At 42.9% G+C, this 24,144-nt stretch overlaps 1 protein-coding gene across 2 annotated transcripts in view; it reads left to right on the forward strand.

The window, feature by feature from the left end:
- STON2 (stonin 2) overlaps positions 1-24,144 on the forward strand; it is a 157,008-nt gene that overhangs the window by 18,442 nt on the left and 114,422 nt on the right. For both annotated transcript variants that reach the window (XM_066274851.1, XM_066274852.1), the window contains exons 2-3: positions 17,814-18,105; positions 19,788-20,066. In XM_066274851.1, the coding sequence (XP_066130948.1) occupies positions 18,018-18,105; positions 19,788-20,066 (367 nt within the window). In that variant the 5' untranslated portion in view covers positions 17,814-18,017. The remainder of the gene's footprint in view (positions 1-17,813; positions 18,106-19,787; positions 20,067-24,144) is intronic.

A 24,144-nucleotide genomic window follows, 5' to 3' on the forward strand; every position in this document is an offset into this window, starting at 1 on the left:
CCTCCCCCACCCCTGTGACCTCTGGTCAGCCTCTGTAGTAACCTATGTTGTCATTCAAGTTCAGGGCCTTTTAGAGGTAGTGGAGATAAATATCCCTTCCCTTTTCTGAGGTTCCCAGTATATTAAAGACTGAAGAAATTCTCTAGTCAGGGAGAGTAATAACTCCAACTTTGTTATTCTTTCTCAAGACTGGTTTGGCTATTTGGGATCTTTCGTGGTTACATATAAATTTTAGGATTATTTGTTCTACTTCTGAGAAGAATGACATCGGTATTTTCATAGGGACTACACTGAATCTGTAGATTGCTTTGGGTAGTATAGACATTTCAACAATATTACTCTTTCCAATTCATGAACATGGTAATATATTCTTCCATTTATTTGTGTCTTCGGGGTTTTTTTCCATGTCTTGTCGTTTTCAGAGTATGTATAGGCTTTTTACCTCTTTGGTTAAATGTGTTCCTTCCTTATTTTTTTTGATGCAGTTGTAAATGGGATTGTTTTCTTAATATTTCCTTATCATTTTTAGTATATAGAAACATAATGGATTTCTGTAAATTAATTTTTTATATGGCAGCTGTACTAAATTTATTGATTAGTTCTAATAGTTTTTTTGCTCAAATCTTTAAGATTTTCTATATCATGTCATACGCAAATAGTGACCATTTGATTTATTCTTTTTTAATTTGGATGCGTTTTATATCTTTTTCTTGTCTGATTGCTGTGGCTAAGACTATATTGAATATAAAAGTAGTCAGTTGAAGTTGAAGTAATCCTTATCTTGGTACTTATCTTAGAGGAAAAGCTTTGAACTTTTCACCACTGAGTATGATGTTAGCTGGCAGTTTGTCATTTATGATCTTTATTATTATGTTGAGGTATATATTCTCTCGATACCCACTTTGTTGAGAGTTTTTATCACAAACTAATGTTGAATTTTGTCAAGTGGTTTTTTGTGAATCTATTGAGATGATCATATATATGATATTTTTCCAAGACAGGGTTAGAAAAATATTAATGACTTTTTTCATATCTTTGAATTTAACCAAATCAAAACCTTTAACATATAATCATACACATAGAAACCTACAATGTAATATAGTTTTGCTATACACAAAATAACTTTTGGAGGTACAAATGATATTCATTGAACTCTCTATGCAGAGCAGTTTGGTAATGGGACATGAATTTAAACTTGTAGTATACACATCTTTCGGTCCTTTCTGTATATTCCTGTGACTAAATGTGTGCTTTCATTTTTAATAATATTTAAAGTCCTTTATGAGTATGAGGCTAATTGGTCTTTCTGGATTCTGTATTATCTATTCCTCAATCCCTAACATCTAGCACAGAGGCAGAATTCAGCGCATTGTAGCCTCTTAATCCCGTTAGTTGGTTGAATGAATGAGGCAGTGAGTTGTTTAAGAACAGTTTCCAAAGTCAGAATAATTTTGGTTGGAATCACAGCACTACCACTTATTAGTTCTCTGACTTTCATCACGTTATGTAACCTCTCTGGCCTTAGCATTTGTCATCTTGAAAATGGTGACATTACTGATAGCACCCATCTCAGAAGGCTGATGGCAGGGGCAAAGGAGATGACGTGCCTCACCTATGCAGAGTGGCTTGGGGCCAAGGTGGGGGGACAGAGGGAGGTCTGTGGACATCCTAGTTAATAAAGCCAGAGCCACTCCAGCTGCCTCCCTTCCCTGCACCTTTGCCTCCCTAACCATTGCAGACATAATGGTTCCTAGCTCCAGGAGAGCCTCTAAAGCACCTGACTTTGTTCTCAGGGCCCTGTCCCTTTCTGCATTGTGCTCCCTGATTGACAACAATGTGCAGGCTTAGCTTTTCGAATAATGCTCTGCAGTCTACAGGGCACTCTCACCCGCATTATCTCACTTAATAATTATTCCGAGCTGTAAACTTGCCTGTAGCTTCAGGAGATTCCTGCCCATGTTATGGCATGACTGGCACTTTACCCTCTCCTGCTGGCAATTAGCACCTAGCATATTTGCTCCTGTCTTTACTGAATTCTTTTTGCAGCATGTTCTTTTTTTTCACTTTTATTTTTTCAAGTTTGTGATTCAAAGGGTCTCCTGGGGGAAAGCCCCATTGTAAACTCTTCTTGTTTCCAAGTGGGCAGATCTAGAGTGGCCTCCTTGGTTAGGACCTCTGCCTGCTGTGTGTCCTTCTCTTGAAGGGCAGAACATGACAGCACTGCCTAACCAGGGATCTCTTTTCTGTCCCTCATAGGGTCCTAGGGCTTGAATGGAGCCTCATAGTCAGTGCTGCCAATACACGGGACCAGGCATCTGTGTGAGCACATTGGCCACCCCTCTCTTTGCTACAGTCTCTCCCTAGATGACCAGATCCTTCCTGTATAATGATGACTCCGCAGTTCGTATCCCTGGCCTTAAGCTCCAGATGCTCACGTTCACTTGACATCCCACTTGGATGTCTCAGAAGCATCCCAGATGCATCATGTTTAAAAAGAAAGATACAAGGTTAAAAAGAAATGCTTAGTGTACCCCCAAATTGTGACCTTTCCTCCAGCCCCATCCATGGCAGCAGCATCTACGTTGCCCTCCCTGTTCCCCCTTTGCCTCCCTCCCTGTGGCTTCGTCCGTCGGTCCATCCTGTAGGCCGTACCCCCAAATACAGCTGAGCTGCCTCTTTCTCTCCATCCCCGTTGTACCACCCTGATTTTGGACACTATCATCTTTTTTTCTTGATGAAAGAAATAAACCACTTTAATTTGTGATGTTTCTAATATTTTAAATTACAAATGTACTAGGTAATATTAGTTTCACGATTTTTAAAATTTACCTATACATTTGTAGTTAACAGTAAGAGTTTTGATGTTTTGGCAACAAGTTTTAAGGTCACCAAACAGTCATGCTTTTTCCCTTCGGGGTTGTGAAGATTGCTTGGCATCGCTTCGGCTGACACGGTCATTTTTTAAGAAAACGATTTTTATTTTTTTAATTGCGTTAAAATACATATAAAACTTACCATTTGAACTATATGTAAGTGCGCAGGTCAGTGGCATTAAACGTGTCCACATTTTTGTGCAACCATCTCCACCAATCATCTCCGGAATACTGCATCTTTCAGAACGGAAACAGTGGTTCACCAATACCTTTCTTCCCCTGACTGCCCCACCCACCCCGCCCCCGGCAACCACCAGTCTGTGACTGTCCCTGTGAATTTTATTACTCTGGGCACCTCATATAACCGGAGTCATAAAGTATTTGTCTTTTTGTGACAGGCTTATTTCACTTAGCATCGGGCCTCAAGGTTCATCCATGTGGTAGCCTGTGTCAGAATTTCCTTTCCTTTTCAAGGCTGAGTAGTATTCCACAATTTGTAAATACCACATTTTGGTTCAGGCCACCATCATCTTTTGTCTCAACTACTACAACAGCCTCCTAATTGTTATCTCTGCCTCCATTCTTGCCCCTTCCAATTTGTTCTCCCCTCAGCTTCTGAGAGGCAAATCGAAGTTTCTTACTCCTCTTTGAGTCCTTCCTTGACTTCTCATTGTGCTTGGAATGAAATCTAAACATCTAGATCTGGCTCTCCAGCTCCTGTACTCTGAAAGTCGGCTACCTTTACAGCCTCATCCCCTGCCCCTGTTCCCCTTGCCTGCTCTACTCTCAGTTCAAGTTATTTGGGGTTTTTTTGTTTGTTTGTTTGTTTGTTCCCATCTCGGATCCTTTGTGTCTTTGTATCCTTCTGCCTTTACCTGAATGCTCTGTACCTGTCCTGTCATGGTTGGCTTCTTCTCATCCTTGAGGTGGCAGTTAAATGGCACCTCTTCAGAGAGATCTTTTCCTGTCACCCCATGTATTAGAAGACCCCTTGTTATTCCTGTCTTAAAACTTTATTGATTTGCAGATGTTTTATTTGTTTGTAGTTGGCCTTTATCCATCTCTGTTTTCCCCTCTTAGATATTAGCCCCTTGTAGGCAGGGTCTATATCTATACCATTTACTTTACTCTTGTACCTTGAACATCTAGCAGGTGTTTTCTAACAGTTTGTTGAGTGAATTGAGAAATATTCTGTTTTAAAAAAGAGTTTGAAAGGAGGTTCCACATCTGTTCTACTTTTTCTCTACTTTCTTTTCGCTCAGTCTTCCTTCTTCCCACTTCTAATGTATTCCAGAAGGTTAACATCCCTCTTTGCTGGAAGTGTCATTGGCATGATATCATCATTCCTGCTTCAGAAAACTAGTTGTTCGTTGGCTTCCTGATGTTCAAAGGAAAGGTTCTTAAAATTATTCAACTTTTTGCACTAAAAATGATCACCCCCTTCCAGCCTTGCCCTAGGTCTCTGGAAAGGCAAGCTAATTTTCCAGAGAGAGAGAGAACTCCATATAATGTGCTCTAAAGTGCTACATGTATAATTGTGTTTTATACCATTTTTCTTTCTTCTTTTTTTTTTCTAGTGAGAGAGAGAATGGGGGAGAGGAAGGGAGAGAGATGAATAGCATCAACTCATAGTTGCAGCATTTTAATTGTTCATTGATTGCTTCTCATATGTACTTTGACCAGGGGCCTCTAGCCCAGCCACTGACCCCTTGCTCAAGCCAGCAATCTTTGGGCTCAAGCCAGTGACCTTTGGGCTCAAGCCGGTGACCCTGCAGTCAATCTGGTGAGCCTGCACTCAAGCCGGCAATTTCAGGGGCTTCAAACCTGGGTCCTCAGGATCCCAGGTCCACGTTGTATCCACTGTGCTACCAGTGGTCAGGCAATGTCTTTTCATGTTTTTCATTATATTTTAAAATTTACTCTGTACCATTCTTAATACACTGCTCACAAAAATTAGGGGATTAGTGAATGTGCAGATACTCCAGTACTTTTAGCCTTTTATATAGTGCATTTTCACCAATGAAATAACAGTTGTTTTTGCATCTCGTTTGCAGAACCAAACAACTTTCTTTGATTTGTTGTTTGCTTTTCTGATGTTCTTTTTTAATAAAAATAAAATCAAATGCTTCTTTTTTTATCGCTTCATATTCGTTTTTGAAATATTCCTTAATTTTTGTGAGCAATATAGTTGATTTAGTTGCAGTTCAGGCCCATATCTATATAGGAAAATTATTTAAAGAAGGTTGTGTCTAGGCCTCAAGATACTGAGGTCTAGACTAAATTCTCCATTTTTAAACTACTTTCCTGGCACAGCAGGGGTGGTTCTCTGCCTAGAGTATCACAAGGCTGAAATGAAAGGATGGCCCACCTGGAACTCAGGGTCTCTTCCAAGCTGATGCTTGCTGTTGGCAGAATGCAGTTCCTTGTAGTTGTAGGATTGTAGTACCCTTCCCCCTCTCTGGCTGTGGGTTTCCACTCCCGGCTCCTACAGGCTCCTCTCAGGCCCTTGCCCTCCATATCCGCTCCTGCATCTGAGCAGTGGAGAGCCTTCCTCTCACATTTTGAGTTTCTCTGACTCCCTCTTCTGCTACCAGCCAGAGGAAACGCTGCTTTTCAAGGCCTCATCGATTAGGTTAGGAGGACCTGGAGAGCCACCTTATCTTAATGTCAATTGATTAGTAACCGTAATTGTATCTGCAAAGTCACCTTTTGCCACATATTATGATATAATCACAGTAATAACATCAGGGTGTAGAGATCATGGGGGTCATTGTAGAATTCTGCTTGCCACTATTTCTTTCTCCTATTTTATTAGAATTGTGTTCATCTGCATGTATTATACCCCCCCCACACACACACACACATGTAATAGATATAGAGATGCATGATTGTTGATACTGGTTCAGTGTCGCAGTGACATCAAGGCCAATGACTCTGATACTCGTAGCCTTTCCTCCTGGCTATAGTATGTATTAATGTAGCTCCTGACATCATGACCATAGTCAAGATAGAAAAAAAGGGAAAGTGAGAAGGATTAGGGACGCATGAGTAATACCTGTTACCTCATTGGGAATGCAAAGCAAAACAAAGACAAAACTCATTTCTTAGAACTTTATTTCTCATCATACTTCCATTTATGTCTTATTGGCTAGAACTTGGCCAGGTGCCAATCCTGAGGTACAGAGGAAGCTGGGAAAGCAGGAATAGGAATTAGGGTATGGTGACAGGCTCAGTCAATAAGGGTACATCTTCTGGTGCCAGATGATTATAAGAAATGAATGTTGGCAGCACAGCTAACACATGTTATACCTATTTTCTGGAAGGCATAGTGTGGTGTAATAGAATAGAGACTAGTGATCCTATTCCGACTATGTCATGGTTAGCTGTGTGACCTTAGACTAGTCAAGCAACCTCTCTGAGCCAGTTCCCTTATTAATCAAGTGAAGGAAATGTCTGCTTTACTTGTCTCAGGGTTATTATGAAAATGAATTGAAATAATCCACAAACATTTTGTGTCCTGGAAATATACACTAACTGTAACTTTGTTACACATGGGGTATAAAAATAAGAAAGTATTTTAGCCTGACCAGTGATGGTGTAGTAGACTGAGTGTTGGCCTGGGATGCTGAGGGCCCTGGTTCAAAACCCTGAGGTTGCTGGCTTGACTGAGGGCGTGCCAGCTTGAGCACAAGGTTACTGGCTTGAGTGTGGGATCATCAATATGATCCCGTGGTTGCTGGCTTGAGCAAGGGGATACTGGCTCAGCTTGAGCACCTCAGTCAAGGCACATATGAGGAGCAATCAGTGAACAACTAAGGTGCCACAACTGTGAGTTGATGCTTCTCATCTCTCTCCTCCCTACCTTCTAAAAACAAACAAAGTATTTTGTTGATTCTAAGAACTAAAGGTATATATGTATTTAAAAATATTTTATAATCTCTGAAATTAGATACATTTTTCAATCTCTGACATCTTAACCTAATGAAATATAATAGTAATGTTTTCTTAAGCTTTCTGAAAAGCCTTATGGTTATGCCTGGAAAATATGGCCACCATTGGGACCACAAGTCTCCTATAGTCTGCTGGGAAACTGACAGTCTCATGATGGAACATTCAAAGTGCTATACTTAAGACTCTAAAATCCAGATGAAAAGAAGTTATCCACATCAAATCTCCACCTTCATACAGGCAAAATGTCAGCATCTCTATTTCAGATATCAAACTGGAGTAATCCAAGATGAGTTTACCGCAATGAAATAAGCCAGTAACTTCTAAGAGTTCAAAGTACTGGAAAGTGCTGTGTTCCGCAGATTTTAAAGATTGACCTCCTACTGTGGTCATTCACTGAATGTGACCTATTATTCAGGTACCTGGGAATGTAGGGTCGCTGCCTCAGGAATGCACCAACGATCAGAGACAGGTGTGTTTAGATCCTTGACTCGGGTGTGGACACATGGAGTTGTTAGATGCAGGGAATTGTTTATTTTGAAGAAAAGAATCACACAATGGAATATTTGTAGTTATATCCTGGGGATATACCTATATTTATGGATGTACATATATATGTATTTATATTTGTATATATTAATATATGTGTGTGCATGTATATACACACAAATAATGACTTTAGAAGGAGCAACAGCCACCTAGGGATAGGGGGATATGGTGTGTGTGACTGGAAGAGAGAAATAGAGGAGAGTTACTTTATGGAGAATCATGGCCAGATACTGACTAGAGCTGAAATACAATAGATGTTTCTTTTAGAGTTCTTTCTCATACATGTTTGATTTGAGGCTGGGGTGTTTATTCTACTCACTAATTTCCAATAGGAGAACAGTGGACAGTTTTTTTTTTTAAAGAAAGAAATATTTAAATGAAAAAATGGTTAAAAAAAAAAGGAAAATCAAACAATGAGGTCCACTCAACTTTTCCCTTTCAGGAACGTCAGAGCGCCTGTTAATTAAAGTCTGAGCGCGTGTGTGTATGCATGTGAGTGTGTATCTCTTCTCCAGTGAACTCTGTTCAGGTTCTGTTAACGTGAACTTGTTCTTCCATAAGGGAAAAGAGTTTGGAGGAAGAAGGAAGAAAAGCAGTGTTCCAAGTCCTTAATCTGATTCAGGTCTTTGTCATAGGGTCATTGGGCCATCCAGGCTTCAGTTTATTCTGAGAATTTATGAAGCAAGTAGCATGCTTCCTTTCACTTCCTGATTAATTTTTTTATTATTTTGTAGCCCACTGTGATATAGGTCGCAGAATATAAAACCATGCTCAATATAATTTTGTGTCATTGTACTGTGCACAATTCTGAGTACATAGTAGATGCTTAGTAATTTTGTTGAATGTCTTGTTTTGAAGAAACTCTCTCTCTCTCTATATATATATATAATATATATATTATATATATATTATATATATATACTCCATGCAGTCTCATCTTTCCCATTCTTCCTTTCTTCCCAGTTTTCCTTTTGACATTTGATGCTGTTCTTGATCAGGAGACAGCTGAGGCCTTACTTTGGGGTTTGGAATTGGCACTGGGATCTAAGTTTAGATATAGTTTAGGGTGTTTCTGCATAAACCCCAAAAAGACAGCTGGATAGTATTTGCCACTAGCCTCAAAAACCCATAAGTGGGTGCTGAAACTTTCCCCAAAAATACAGCTGGATAGTGTTTGCCACTAGCCTCAAAAACCCATAAGTGGGTGCTGAAATTTTCAAAGTAGCTGTCTAATTGAGCACATGTGACAAAAAGATACAGGCAAAGATGGCTAACTTCTCACATTTAAATAGCCTCTGGATCACTGACCAAGCAAGAACTACGCTATGGTATTATAAATGGCATAATACAAAATAAAGCATTGTCCCAGTTCTGAAGGGGTGGAATTGACCCACATGGCTCCAGAAAATTCTCCTTTCCTTCTCAGATGATATGATTTATGAAAGTTCTATAAAACTTCTAATTGATATTTTCAAATATCAGTATAACATTACCCTTATTTAGATGATCTGAACTGATCTTTTTAAAAATGAATGTAACTCAGCCTTGGCCAGATAGCTTAGTTGGTTAGACTTAGAGCATGGTCCTGAAGCATAGAGTTTGCTGGTTCAATCCCCGGTCAGGGTGCATAGAGGAGCAGATGAATGTTCCTGTTTCTCTCTCCTTTTCTCTCTCTTTCTCTAAAATCAATACAATAAATATTTTTAAAAATGAACATAAGTCAGAAAGAAATGTTTCAGGGGAGGACTTCCAATTCTGTATATAACTGGCCGCAGACTAGTCCTTCTGCCACAATCACAAGACTGAATAAAATGTATGAAATAACTCTTGTCAGGGATTAGTCAACTGAAAGCACAGCATGTTGATGCTAAGAGAAGGAAAACTCATGAGCTGAGCTGATGATCACCTTGGCTCTCTTCCAGGGCAGAGCTTCCTGACTGTAATGTAGTGGGCTGGGGTCACCCCTGAGCTCAGCAGTCCTGCTGAGATAAAGAAACAGAGTTCTGAGTGTGGGGCGATTGAAGCAGCTGCAATCTGCAGAGCTGGGCACTAGAAAGGAGAGAGTTGCAGGGAAAGGGGGAATAGAAGTGTGCCTGGGTGTACCCAGGGAATCCTTGGCACATGTATGGACTAAAACTGAGATTTGCCAGAAGCAATGTCTTCAGATTGAAAATGGAGCAGAGACACCGAGGTCAAGCAATCCTGGTGGACATTGGCAGTCCAGCCCTGCCACAGTGGAAAGACCTCCTTAACACTTTGTTAATATCTCAAGAGTTCAGAAAACACACAGAAAATCTGTGTGCTAGGGGTAGAGTCTGTGCTTTTGAACAGAGTTGGTAATTTTTTTTAAGGGTCAGATAGTAATTATTTTAGGTCCTATGAGACACAGAGCATCTGTTACAACTATTCAACTTGCTCTTGCAGAGCAAAAGCAGCCACAGACTATGTAAATAAGTGAGCTTGGTTTTGTTCCTTTATTTACAAAAATAGGCAGAGGACCAGATTTAGATCATGGCTCTAGTTTGCCTTCCACAACTCCAGAATAATGAGTACTTTAAACCAGAATAAGGAGTACTTTAAACAAAGTACCGTCAAAACAAAGCCTAGAACTAAGGGCTGATAAGATCTGCAGGAGAGATTAAGTTTGCAAGTTGAGTCCTGCAATAGTTAGAGGGACTTAGAAAACATCTTTGCCTTTTCACAAATCTCTCCAACAATGTAGAAGACCAAGCCTACGAGAGATCAGGGTAAGCAGGCAAATTGACTGCTGGCAAAAACCAAATCTCTGCAGAGGAAGATTAAATGCAGAAAGTCTTCAATGTATCATCAACTGTTATTAGATATGCAAAGAAATAGGAAAATATTACTCATAATAAAGAAAAAAAATCAATAAAAACTAACCCCCAAATGTCTCAGATGTTGGATTTGGCAAAGCCTTTAAAGCAGCTGTTATAAATATGTTCAAAGAACTAAAGGAAAATATTGTCACAATGAATGAATATATAGGGCATTTTACAGAGAAATAGAAACTATGGAAGAATTAAAGGAAAATTTTAGAATGGAAAAGTTGAAAACTGAGAAGAAAAATTCACAGGATAAGTTTTATAGGAGAATAAAGTTCATAGAAGAATAAATGATATTGAAGGAAATAGGAAAAAGGACAAATAGGAAAAGAGAGAAAGAGGGAGAAAAACATTTGAGGAAATTTTTCCAAATTTAATGAGAAATTGACATACAGATTAAAAATACTACACAAATTTTAAGTAGGATGGGTTGTAAGAAAGTCACACCTGAACATACAATAGTTAATTGCTGAAAATGAAGGTTAAAGTCGGGAAAGCAGTTAGAGAAAAGAAATATAATGAAGAAATAAGAATTACAAACAACTCTTTATCCGAAGTAATAGAGACCAAAAGACAAAATATGGAAAAAAATTAACATCAAACTCTATGTTTATTGAAAGTTAATCCTTTGACGACTTTTGCCATGGCCAGATAGCTTGGTTGATGGGAGCATTGTCCCAATATGCGGAGGGTGCTGGTTGGATCCCCAGTCGGGGCACATGCAAGGCAGATGTTTCTGTCTGTCTGTCTCTTCCTTTCTCTCTAAAGTCAATAAATAAGTTTTTTTAAATGGAAATTTTTTTTACAAGGACAGAGAGAGAGTCAGAGAGAGGGATAGACAGGGACAGACAGACAGCAACAGAGAGAGATGAGAAGCATCAATCATCAGTTTTTCGTTGAGAGACCTTAGCTGTTCATTGATTACTTTCTCATATGTGCCTTGACTGCAGGCCTTCAGCAGACCGAGTTACCCCTTGCTCGGGCCAGTGATGTTGGGGTCCAAGCTAGTGAGCTTTTGCTCAAACCAGAGGAGCCTGTGCTCAAGCTGGCAACCTCGGGGTCTCGAACTTGGGTCCTCCACATCCCAGTCCTTCGCTCTGTCCACTGCACCACCGCCTAGTCAGGCATAAATGGACATTTTTAAAGAGCAATGCTGTCTACTGGAAATATAGTGCAAACCACTTATGTATTAGTTTAAATTTTCTAGTTGCCCCATTAAGAAGTTAAAAGAAACAGGTGAAACTGATTTTAACAATATATTTTATATAACCCAATATATTCAAAATATTGCCATTTAAAGAAAATAATCTGTTGATTATTTTATACATTTGTACTTTTTTGAAATCTGGCATGTATTTTATAGTTAAAGAACAACTCAGATTTGGAGTTGCCACATTTTAATATGATAGTTACTTGTGTTTAGTGGCTACTGTATTGGAATTGGATAGCACAGTTTTTTAGATCAAAGAGGAAGAATGGACATATTGCCTATATCCAGATTGTCTCTCCAGCTATCTTATGCATAATGTTTAAATTGATCTTCCTAAAACATTTACTGGCTCAAAAGACCTGAAGAGGCTACCTACTACATGGTAAAACAAGTGTATTTGTTTATTCATTAATTTAATCATTCAACCATTACTTTCATAAACATTTACAAAATTCCACATTTACAAAATTTCCAACTCTATTCTTAGAGTTGGAAACATCCACAAGAAAAAAAGACCCAGTCCCTTTCCTTAAGGGAGCTCATGGGCTAATTAGCAGATATACACATCAGCAAACAAGCTCATTATAATTTGATAAAGTACAGTGGGTTAGATACTGTCAGCATACAGAAAACATGAGAGATAAAGGCAAGTGGGATTAGTGGGAGTCAAGGAAAAGTACTGTATATCAGAGTTCTTGGTTGTAAGAAACAGATTCTGGCTAATATGAAGTATAGATAGGAGTCTAAGGCGTGAGGAGCCCCTGAGGCATTTTTAGGCTGAGTTGTGGCATGGGCATTTTCAAGTTTGAAGAAGACCACTGTGGCACAGTAGTTTGGGTAGCAGGTTGAAAGGGACAAGCTGAAGGCAGGGAGGTTGATGGGAGGCTAGTAATTATCTGAATGAGAGAGACAACGAAGGGCTGAAGCAAGGTTATGGCAGTAGGGATGGAAAGGGTAGTTTCAAGTGTTCAAACTCATTATGAAATTTACAGCTGTCACTGTTCCAACCCCTCCTTTTCCAGTGCATTCAATACCACTCCCACCCTCTTTCAACTAGACATGCCATGCCTGGGCCCCCTTTTAAGACACCTTTGCCCCTCACTCTGCCCAGAGCCCTCCTTTTCAGTTTAAGGTGTAGCTCATGACCACCTACTGCTCAAGCCTTCAGTACTCTTTTAAAGTTCTTACTCTGTTGTTAGTGGGGGTTTTTTGTTTGTTTTATTTTATTTTTTAGAGTAAGAGAGAGAGAGACAGGAAGGGAGAGAGATGAGAAACATCAACTCGTAGTATGGCCCTTTAGCTGTTCATTGATTACTTCTCATATGTGCTTTGATGGAGGTTCAGGACTCAAGCTGAACCAGTGGCCCCTCGATCAAACCAGCAACCTTGGGCTTCAATCTAGTGACCTTTGGGTTCATACCAGTGACAATGGGGTCATTTCAGCGATCCGTGCTCAAGCTGGTACGTTCATCCTCAAGTCACAGGAGCCTGCGCTCAAGCCAGCGACCTTGGGATTTTGAACCTGGGACCTCAGTGTCTCAGATCAATGCTCTATCCACTGTCAGGCTTCTGTTAGTGTTTTGATGGATAAAGCTGTCAGTAGTTTACAAAGCCTATTGTGTTACTGTTTTTTGTTGCTGTCATACTTCCCTGCAACCTACCATAAGCTACTGGATGCCAGTGATACTGTTCTGTTCTTTCTTGAGCCCTCGGCACAGAGTACCCAGTATATGTTCCTGTTGATGCTGACCCTTGATTTTGGGGTCACACTGAGGTCCTGTTGTGTCCGATAGCTTCCATCACCAAACTTCTGCTCAGTAGAGACTGAGGAGAGTTAATCTCCTCTAGGCACATTTCTTGAGTCTCTCTCCAGTCTTAAACCTTCAGCAGCTTCCCCTCTCCCAATGAACTCTTCTTCTGAGCTGTTAAGGCCATCAATTCTTTGTCCTCACATTTCCTCAGTAGACATCTTAGCTCTGATCAGACTGCCCTTTTCACTGGCCCAGAAATAAGCCCCACAAAGATCTAACTCTTTAAAAAATATTTTTTTTTAGTTTATTCATTTTAGAGGGAGGAGACAGAGAGAGAGAGACAGAGAGAGAGAGAGACAGAGAGAAGAGGGGGAAGAATAGGAAGCATCAACTCCCATATGTGCCTCAACCAGGCAAGCCCAGGGTTTTGAACCGGTGACCTCAATGTTCCAGGTCAACGGTTTACCCACTGCGCCACCACAGGTCAGGCCAATATCTAACTCTTAATCTTCACTTAATTCTGATCCTCAGTCTCAAGGAGGTCCTTACTCTTCCCTTCCAGAAGTCCAGAACGAAGGATGTCCTTCAAATCCAAGAAACTTGACCAGTCCCTTATGTTTGCAGCCCTTGCAGATCTCTCTGTGGCTAAACAGCGTTTCCAGTGTACCCTCCACCAGGCAGTTATTCCTGGATTGCTTGTGTTTGCTCTTCTGTGTATCCTCATCTCCCCAGCGAGATTGCAGACTTCTTGAGGGTCACTATCTCATACGGTGCCTGGTGCGTTTCTAAGCACACAGGCTCAGGCATGCATATGACAGGATGGGCAGTAGACAGATCTATTTCTGACTCCCATCCTATCAGCCAACTGCATTCTCTACCCCAACATTTTAGTGTGTAAGGGATGCTGAGAAAGAAGCTTCGCTCTGACATGGCAACCGGGAGACTTCAATGAAAGGTTTGGTGTCTCTTGGTCAGCTCTGCTGCTGGTACTGAGTCACTGCTCATTTGTGGTGATTCTGAGTCTTACTTTATGATTCACAATCTAAAAATGGGGTGAGGTTTTTACAGAGAAACCAGCTCCAGTGTGAACTTGGCCTTGCAATTATTGGGCTCCTCTGTGGTTGCTGGCTGCTGGCACAGCAGTCTTCCAGGTCCGGGGTCTGATGCTGATCAGATAATGCAGCTGTATCGTGGCAAATACCTAGGATCCGTTTCACGGGCTTATAATGGGGGTTCTCTGTAATGAACTGTTCCTCCAGGCTTGGTCAACTAATCATCTCTAACCAGCCTATGTCTGGATCTGAGATTCATGGTTCTAAGCAGGTAGACAGATTTTAGGGGCTCTTCTTTTATTTCTACTTTTTGATTAGCAGTCTTTGTTCCTCCTCCAGAATGGGCCCTGAATCTGTAAAAAGGAGGTTGAGTGCTTGACTCCCCTTAGCATCTAGAAGAACTGCTCTAAGAATGACTGGAAAGGGAGCTCACCAAAACTAGAATGTGTAAATAAAAGGAATGGGATGGCTTCATGAAGTTTGCATTCTAGTCCCAGACTTCCACTAATGACCTGTGTGATTTGGGGGAGTCGTTTAACCACAGCAGTAATAGCTGCTGCTGACATTAAGAAAACGCTTGGAATGGGTCCTGGCGCATAGTAAGCCCGCGCTGAGGTCCCCTGCTATTTTTGTCATTGGTACAGAGGGTGTGTTACCCCCAGTACTAAGCGCTAGTGGATATTGTCTGACTTAATCCTTAGGGTTATTTAACCTAATCCTTAGGTTAGCTTTGTTATCGCTGTTCAGGGGTGAACTGAGGACTGACAGAAGTTCAGACAGTCTAACTCAGTGCTCAGTCTCCATTTCCACCCCTAATTTCCCCGAGCCTCAGTTTTCTCATCTGTAAAACTTGAGAGCTGACATATTGGTCTTTAAATCCTTTAAGTTCTAATATTTTCAAGTGTTCCCTTCAATCCTTTTCACCCCTTTCCTTCTCTTCTTCCCCACACCCCTCCCCCACCCCCAGTCGTCCTGTGAATTTCGGCGGATTCCCCATCCCAGGGTCTGCAGGATGTTTTCCCCACTGAGCCTGATGCTGCTGTGCCTGCACATGGACATGTGTTGTGGCTCTTTTGTTATTCTTGGACCTGGTTACACGGTGCTGTTGTTGAGGGAGGAGGCACCTGACTCTTTAGTTTTACTGTCTTATCTTGGCCTGCAGCCATTACCACATTGAGTGACTTGAACATTTGACTGGGCTTGAGAAAGGCTTGATGGGAGAGGCCCGTGGAGTCAGCTCTCTGGGCCTGGGCTCTGCGTGGTTCTTTGGGAGATCTGGTTCGGAACACAGCACTCTCCGGACGGTTTGCACATGTCTGGCCCGTGGCTGATGAGGATCTCAGGAGAGGGACTTGGAAGAGAGACTTTTGGGCTTTGTGTTCTCTGTTCTTCTTGGGTACCCTGGCAGATTTCCACATGAGGTGTTTCACAGATCATTTCATTATGGTTTCATTGTAATAGAGATTTGTAAACTGCTCCAGTTGGGTGATAGGTTTTTTTTTTAATCTTTTTTTAAATTTATTTTATTTTATTTTTTTAATTTTTTTTTATTTATTCATTTTAGAGAGGAGAGGGAGAGACAGAGAGAGAGAGAGAGAGAGAGAGAGGAGAGACAGAGAGAGAAGGAGGGAGGAGCTGGAAGCATCAACTCCCATATGTGCCTTGACCAGGCAAGCCCAGGGTTTCGAACCGGCGACCTCAGCATTTCCAGGTCGACGCTTTATCCACTGTACCACCACAGGTCAGGCAGTTTTTACATATTCCCTAGTACCTTTTTGTGGCTGTGACTTAAAATTAGAGTGAGTATTTTGGCACCAAAAGACCTGGGTTCCAGGGTTGCATCTATCACGTCTTAGTTTGCTGCATCTAACACACCTGTTTGTTATGGCCTCTGCTTGCTTATTCTTTGGGTGGAATCTTATGGGGGGGGGTTGTTAATTTGTCACTATCCTGGGATGTGTGAATTCCTTCACTTAGAAAAACCTGGAGGAAACATCTTAGGAACTTAGGAACCAAATAAGAACTTGGAAATAACAGAAGCATTCAGATAAATCATTTATCTCAGACTAGGTTTCTTCATCTGTGAAAGAATTATATTAATACTTGTTTTACCCAACTAAAATGACTACTGAATCAAGTGAATTAGGGTATGTAAATATGTTTCTGAAACTTATAAATTCTGTACAAACGCTTGTTGTTTTTAGGAAGTATCATACAACAAAATTAATTTTAATGACCAAAAAAGATGAATATTTCTCTGTGATTTTCCCCAGCATAGACTATTTGCAGCAGATAATAATCTATAATAAAATTTCCTCAACATTTTCTTCTGTTTTGTTTTGTTTTTTTGTTTTTTTGTTTTTACAGAGACAAGAGAGAGTCAGAGAAAGGGATAGTCAGGGACAGACAGACGGGAATGGAGAGAGATGAGAAGCATCAATCATTAGTTTTTTGTTGCAACATCTTAGTTGTTCATTGATTGCTTTCTCATATGTGCCTTGACCACAGGCCTTCAGCAGACCAAGTAACCCCTTGCTCGAGCCAGTGATCTTGGGTCCAAGCTGGTGAGCTTTGCTCAAACCAGATGAGCCCGCGCTGAAGCTGGTGACCTCGGGGTCTCGAACCTGGATCTTCCGCATCCCAGTCCTTCGCTCTATCCACTGCGCCACTGCCTGGTCAGGCCTCAACATTTTCTTTTTATTTTGCATCAGTTAGAAGGCAATGAGTGCAGTTCTAGACTAAAATGAATATAGTGAGTAGTGAGTTAATGAGATCTAATATTGTGCAATGTAGATAGGAACTCTTTGGAAGAATCACATTAATTTGGCACTAATTCAGATTTTATTAAGTCATTATAAGAACAAGAACCAGATTCAAGTCGTAAAAGGGCATTAAAATGCCACAAAGAAAATGATAAGTTCCTTAAGTGCTCTTCTATCCACATAGAACATAACTGCAGTGCCGGTCAAGGCTAGACATTCACGCACTGATTCACATTGGCCTAGAATAAAACTGTGTTTCACTCACATTTTTCACTAAAGCAGATATGCCCTACCCCTTTATGCCAAACGAACAAAATGATTCCATTTCTATTTTTCTTGATGGGTAAACAGTGCCTGGAGATACCATCTGGAGACGGTTGGGACTCTGCCAGTGGTGTAAATCAGGCTTGCAGAAAGCTGCGTGCCTAAGGCAAGAAGCTGCCCCGATCACAGAGGAAAGAATGTGCTTTTACTTCCCCATTTGGGGAAAGTACTTTGAACAATTTTAATATTTGTTTTACACTGATGCCATTATATTATAGTTAGAAGTATTTTCAAAATATAGTACTTGGGGAAATGGGAGGATCTAATTGCTGAAATTGGTGTGGTTATTTACAAGTCTGATATGAAGGCTCAGGCAGAAATTTTGATGCTAAAGGCAAGTATTTCCCTATGAGAAGTGGGGGCCAGACAGGAGCACAGAGAAGCAGGGCCAGGGGAAGCCCCCAGACCTCCTGGTGTGCAGTGTAGAAAGCCTTAGCCCTGTGCGGACTGCGTAGAATGCGATGGTGTCCTTTTTAAATTTTTATTATTTTTTTAAAACAGGTTTCTGCTTGGCAGACTAAGGCAAGCAGTCCCAAAGGCAAGAGGGACTAATCTGTCCACCTGCTGAGTGCTGCCTTCCGCAAGCCCACGTCAGCAGACCCCAGGCCCACGTCCGCCACGCTACCCTCCTCTAACCCCGCCCCAGACAGTACTCTGGGGACTGCCTGAGACCAGCAGTCTGAAGATGACCAGCGCCTTCCTAGCATGACGACCTTGGAGCATGTGATCGCGAGCCAGCAGTCGGAGTGGGTCTCCTTCAGTGAGGATCCACTCTTTCCCGTCTCTTCTGAGAGTAAGGAGCGCTTTCATTTATTTCCTAAGTGAAAGGGTTGGCGAAGAACCACACCTGCTTGTTACGGCTTCTACTTAATTTTTCTTTGGGTGGGATCTTCATATAGAAAAAAAGAGCTAGTCTGTCACTTTTCTGGGATGCAGATTCTTTTCCCTTAGAAACCTGGGGGAAGGCTCTTGGGAATGTCAGGGCCCCAAATGAAGGCCTGGAAACACCAGAAGTATTGACTGCTTTCTTCCAAAGAGCATACTTTTCACTCGGCCTTTTTGGTTGTTACTCCCAAGAGCAATTTGGATTTTCTCCGTTTTTGAAGTTGTTAAGAGTGACAGGCCGTAGAGCCAGATTGCTTGTGCTCAAATCCTGGCTCCATCACAGATGAGTGAGGTGCCCCCGGATAGATGTTGATCTGACATCGCTGTGTGCTGGGAGTTTGTCTGTGCAGCAGGGGTAAACGCAGTGCCTCCCTCCCGGTGCTGGTGCCGATGAAATGCATTCTAGTGTCAAGTGCGCGGAGGGGAACTGGTAGTCAGGGACGAAGGTCAAGGTGGGCGGGATACGAGGGATATTTGCAGGGTCACGTCAGCTGGTTCTGATGCACTGCCGCTGCCCCTGCTACCTGGAATCAGCGCAGCCGGGTCGGCCGCCCCTGGACAGCGTGAGCTCACAGGTGCCTCCCGGCTGGCAGCCGCGTGGCCGCCCAGTCCTCGAAGCCTGCCTTACGTGGTGCTGTGAGCGAAGGCTACCCGTCATTTTCAGACCTGGTACGAGTTAAAACACTCGTGAACCATTTTTATATCAGCTACATGTTGGGACTATACCTTTTCAACATACAGATATATTATTAAAAGGAGTTTTGCCTATTTGTTACTTCATTTCTGTGGCTACTGGAACATTTAACGTTACATATGTGGCTCCCTTTTTAATTTATTTTTTGGACAATGTTAACCTAAATGCTATTTTGTAAGTTTTTTTGGCTAGTTTGAGGTGTTTTTTTTTTCTTGAAGTTTTTATCCAGTAAAATTGATCACTCTTGATATAAGTTGATGAACTTTCCATGTATAGATTTGTGTAACCACCACCACAACCAGGATAGAATGCTTTAAAAAGAAAATGATCTGAAAGCTGTTACATGTTCCGGGACCAGTAAAGCGAAACGGGGGAAGAGCCTCTGCCGCCTCCAGCTGATGGTGGGTGCAGAGCCTGCACGGGGCTGCTCGCAGACGTGTGCCGTTCGCGCTGCTCGGAGTTTGAAGTTTGAACTGAAACGTCTCTGTTCCTCACAGACGCTCTCCCATTCAGCCACACTCGCCACCAGTCCCTATTGCCTTTTCTTCTCTCCTCCGACTCAGTTATAGTCCTTGCTTGGCCTCTGTAGGCATCTTTGTTTGTGAGCCCCAAGCACTGGAGTAGATTCTGGGATAAGAGTAGTGAACCGGGCTTCCCGGGTCCCACCTGTCCAGACACTGCTGTGGTCATGCTAAGGTGACCGTTTCACACTTTATTAGGGAACCCTTCCTTTAGCCTGGAGGCAGATGGGCTGGGCTGTTGCTTTACTCTCACACTCCGTAACAGTGAGTCCCGTCATCACCCCTGGCCCGTCCTTTGTGTTTTCACCACGAGACCCTTCTGAAGAGTGGCCCTCTTCCCCTGATGTGATGGTGTTCTCTGGTGTCTTGTTCCAGGGGCCACCGAGGAGCACCTCCCGGGGTGCTCATCATCCTCAGGTCAGTCTGAGAGCTCCTCCGGGGAGAACCAGGCGGCGGACGGAGGCTCTCAGGACCTTTCCCACTCGGAGCACGATGACTCCTCGGAGAAGATGGGCCTCATCTCTGAAGCGGCCTCTCCTCCTGGGACCCCTGAGCAGCAGCCCCCACCCAACCTGGCCCTGGCCATCAGCAGCTGGGTTCAATTTGAAGATGACACGCCCTGGGCCAACGCATCACCACCTCCTAAAGAAACAGGTGGGACAGGTGGGAGGCTGAGAAGGGTCTGGCGCAGGTCTGTGCTTGGCCCCCGATGAGCCTTCCCTTTTCTGTGGGAGGTGGGTAAGACGGCCAGGCTGCTGCTTGACCGGCTCCAGAGCCCTGGAGTGCTGGCTTTGTGGGAGGAAGCAGGTACCGACCTCATCTGGCTCAGTTCTGCCAGTAGTTTTTGTTAACATAAGCATCTGGAAGGATTTATGTGTTCTGGACCATTTCCAGCTTTTCACCCTTGTCCCTGGCTGTTGACCTGCATATTTATTTATCCAGTAGGATTGGAATTACAATTTACTCAACACCTAAATCCTAAACTCCTTACGAGTAGAAATGAATGTCCCTCAAAGTGGGGACCGGCAGCCATCTCTAATAGAGAAACCAGTTAGGTGCGGGTGTTCTGGTGTTCCAGACCTCTCGAATCCCAGTCGTCTTCGGGAGCAGGCACTGTCACTAATGGTCAGCAGCATGCTTTGTGGGATTTCACTGTCCAGAAGCTGCACTGGGGAGCTTTGTGAAGCCAGCGGTTTGCTAGTCCTCACCCTGGTAACCTGGCTACTTATTTTATTGTGCATGGAAGCGTACCACGGGTGACTGGATAACCTATGGGCTGTATTAGTTTTCTGTTTACTGCTGTAACAAGTTACCACCACCCTAGGGGCTTAAACATCACAGTTTTATTAGTTTACAGTTCTGTGGTTCAGAAGGCCGACAGCGATGTCACTGGACTAAAACCAAGGTGCTGTTGGGACTGCATCCTCCCAGAGGCTCTCGGGAGAGCGTGTTTCCCTCCACTCTCCAGCTTCTGGGGTCCACCCGCGTTCCTTGACACGTGGGCCCTGACACTCTCCAGAGCGAGCAGTGTGGGACCTCTCTGTGCCTCTGTTCTGCAGTCCCGTCTTCCTCTGAGTGACGTCCGCCTTCCTGTCCACGTGGAAGGACGCCTGTGATTACCTGGGGCCCACCCGAGTAATCCCGCACAATCTCCCCATCTCAGAGTTCTTACTTAATCACATCTGCAGTCCCTTCCGTCACGTAAGGTGTCATAGTCGCAGGTTCTGGACACTAGGATGTGGGCATCTTTGTGGGGGGTGGGCATTATTTTATTATCTGCCACAGAAAATAACAAAAAGCAAGGTTGATAAGTTTTTCTGTCAGTGAGTCAACTGTGTTGCAAGTTTCAATTTTTCAAAAACAATTCTTTTGTTTTTTTCAAACGTGGTTTTAAAATCAGTCCAAACAATTTTAGAAAAAGATGAAGCGTAATTCTACCTTATAATGAACACGTCCACTGTCGTGGACCAGTTTGCCCGTTAATGTATATACTCTTTCATGTTTAGGCATCAGGTTCCTCCAGTTGGGGAGAAAGCCTCTACACTCAACAGCAGCATGGATGAAATGACAGGTCGAGACAGGCTTCCCAGTCTAGCTGGAGGGAGGAAGTAACCTTTGCTGAACACCTACCACTGGCAAGACAGTGGGCTGATAAAGCGTTTATGCATGTGGCGAAAGTTCCTGAGTGCTGGGCAGTGAATCAGTGCAGAAATATGATTCTGATCTTGAGGAAGATAATGTTTACTGAATCGTACTTTCTCAGGCACGGTGCTCAGTGCTTTGTACATCACCGCAGGTCCCCTTTCCGCATCATGTGAGGAAGGTGTTAATATTATATGCATATGACACCTGAGGAGGCTGGCAAGACAGTGGTTCAGGAACTTGCCCAAGGCTGTATGCCAGGACGTGTCAGGAGGAAGTTTCAACACCAGGCAGGCAGACCCAGGATCTTGAAATAGCCTAGGCATGCTCAGCGGTATGTTCGCCTGGGTCTACCTGCCTGGCTGTCTTTTCCTCTGCTCCCTCATTCCTGGGAGGCAGGAGGTAAGGGAGGGCGGGTGAGGCGGAGCGGGTGGTGTTTCTCCACTCAATTGCCCTAAAATGGCCATACCTTTAGGTCTTTGATTATGTTCCTAGCATTCAGATTCCTTCTCTTCTTGTTCATACCTTACCATCAGCCTCAGAGATTGCTCAGAACTGTATATGTGACAGATGAGTCAATTTGCTTCAACTCTTCACCACTTATTTTTGCAAAACTAACTGGCGATAGCCATACTTGTTACCCCTGTTTGACTGAGGATCCTAGCTTATTAGGGATCATGGTTTTGACTCAGTGTCAAAACTTATCCTTTAAGGCAGCAGTTCCATGGGGTTTCCCAAGACTTTTTTTTTTTTGTATTTTTCTGAAGTTAGAGGCGGGGAGGCAGTTAGACAGACTCCTGCATGCACCCAACTGGGATCCACCTGGCATGCCCACCAGGGGGTATTGCTCTGCCCATCTGGGGCATTGTTCCTCTGTAACTGGAGCCATTTTAGCACCTGAGGTCACGGAGCCATCCTCAGTGCCCTGGCCAACTTTGCTCCCATGGAGCCTTGGCTGCGGGAGGGGAAGAGAGAGACAGAGAGGAAGGAGAGGGGGAGGGGTGGAGAAGCAGATGGGCACTTCTTCTATGTACTGTGGCTGGGAATCAAACCTGGGACTTCCACATGCTGGGCTGATGCTCTACCACTGAGCTAGCCAGCCAGGGCTACCAAGACCCTTTTAAAGGGTCTGTGGGGTCAGAATGAATTTTATAATAATTCTATGATATTTGCCTTTTTCACTGCCTTGACATTTATACTGATGGTGAGTAAAACTTTGGGCCCTGCGAAATACTTCTGCTCCAAACCAAAATGGAATGGCTGACTTGAAGAAAAATGGGTATGTTGAAAGAAATTCAGGTTTAAATTTTTTTAATTAAAAAAAATGTTAAAAATCAAAATTATTTAAAAATGTTTAGAATGAAAATGTTTACAAAATCCTTGAATGAAATATTAGTATTTCAGAAACAAGAACCGACCAACATTTGCATGGCTGCCACTCACGTCTTGTCCTCCGCCAGGCCCTCGTCCCAATAAAACTCGTTCGTGGGTCTCCTTCCCCTTGCTTCTAATCTCCCCCAAACCTCTTACTCAGTTTTGCCCTAGATCAGTGGTGCCCACTTGAAGAAAACGAGGTGGCCAGCTTATATAAAATGAAGAGCTCTCTGGTTCTTTTTAGTGTCATCTGACAATGTAGAAACGAACTGCCCATCCGTTTCTCATTCATCCATTCTAAAAAGTGCCTCTCTTAGCTTATCAATTTCTATCAGTCAGATCCCGGGCTATTTTGAGTTCTAGCTTCTATATCAAGTAAACTTTTTTTTTTTTTTAAGATGGATACTACATGAATGGAATAGACTTCCCAAGCAAGATATTTGATCTGTTGTATGGAAACACACAACAATTTGGACTCTGTGTAAAATGTGGAGTATGTGTCTCTATGCATACTAGGTAATGAAGTTCAGCCAGAAAAACGGGCTCCGTGGGAGCTGAATTTTGGCTTCAGCCATTTTCCCCGTCACATAAGTATCACCAGAATACAGTCTTTCCTGTCACGTAGCTGCAATTTCTCAGCTTCTTCCCCATTTTACTCTCGGCGTCCCATTTGCCTCTACTGAGTGCCCCGCACTTCTGATCAGACATCTCTGGGTCAGGAGAAAGGGGAACGGTCTATCCGGGACCTGCCCCATGCAACGTCTCTGTGAAGATCCTTTTATGAGAAGATTGTGATTTTGGCTTAAGAGATTGGTGGGAGGACTAAAAAGGAGGATAAACGGGATCCGTTAGCACTGTTCCTGATTTGGAGTTCTGGAAACAGAAAGTAGAGACTTACTTAGCAAAGAGAAGTTAGTAAACAAAGGAGGCGTGTGTGTGCGCACGCATGCGCGCGCGCGCGCGCGCACACACGCACACGCACACGCTAGCTAGGTGGAGAAATGTTTATCTGGGATGCCCCTCTTCCTTCCCCCAGTTCCCATACCTCCACTCTTCACAGTTTTTCCGGCAGATGAAAGGCAAAAAAACAAAAGAATTTGTCTTCTTAGCTGAGCCACCTAAGAATAAAGCCGGGGGAACATTGGATTTCCGCCTGGAACGGGACTGTTCTGTTGGCCCTAATTAAAATGCTAGGAGGCTGTAGCCACGGTGGAGT

Source organism: Saccopteryx bilineata, chromosome 4 (genome assembly GCF_036850765.1).
Source record: "Saccopteryx bilineata isolate mSacBil1 chromosome 4, mSacBil1_pri_phased_curated, whole genome shotgun sequence".
NCBI classification, from domain to species: Eukaryota; Metazoa; Chordata; class Mammalia; order Chiroptera; family Emballonuridae; genus Saccopteryx; species Saccopteryx bilineata.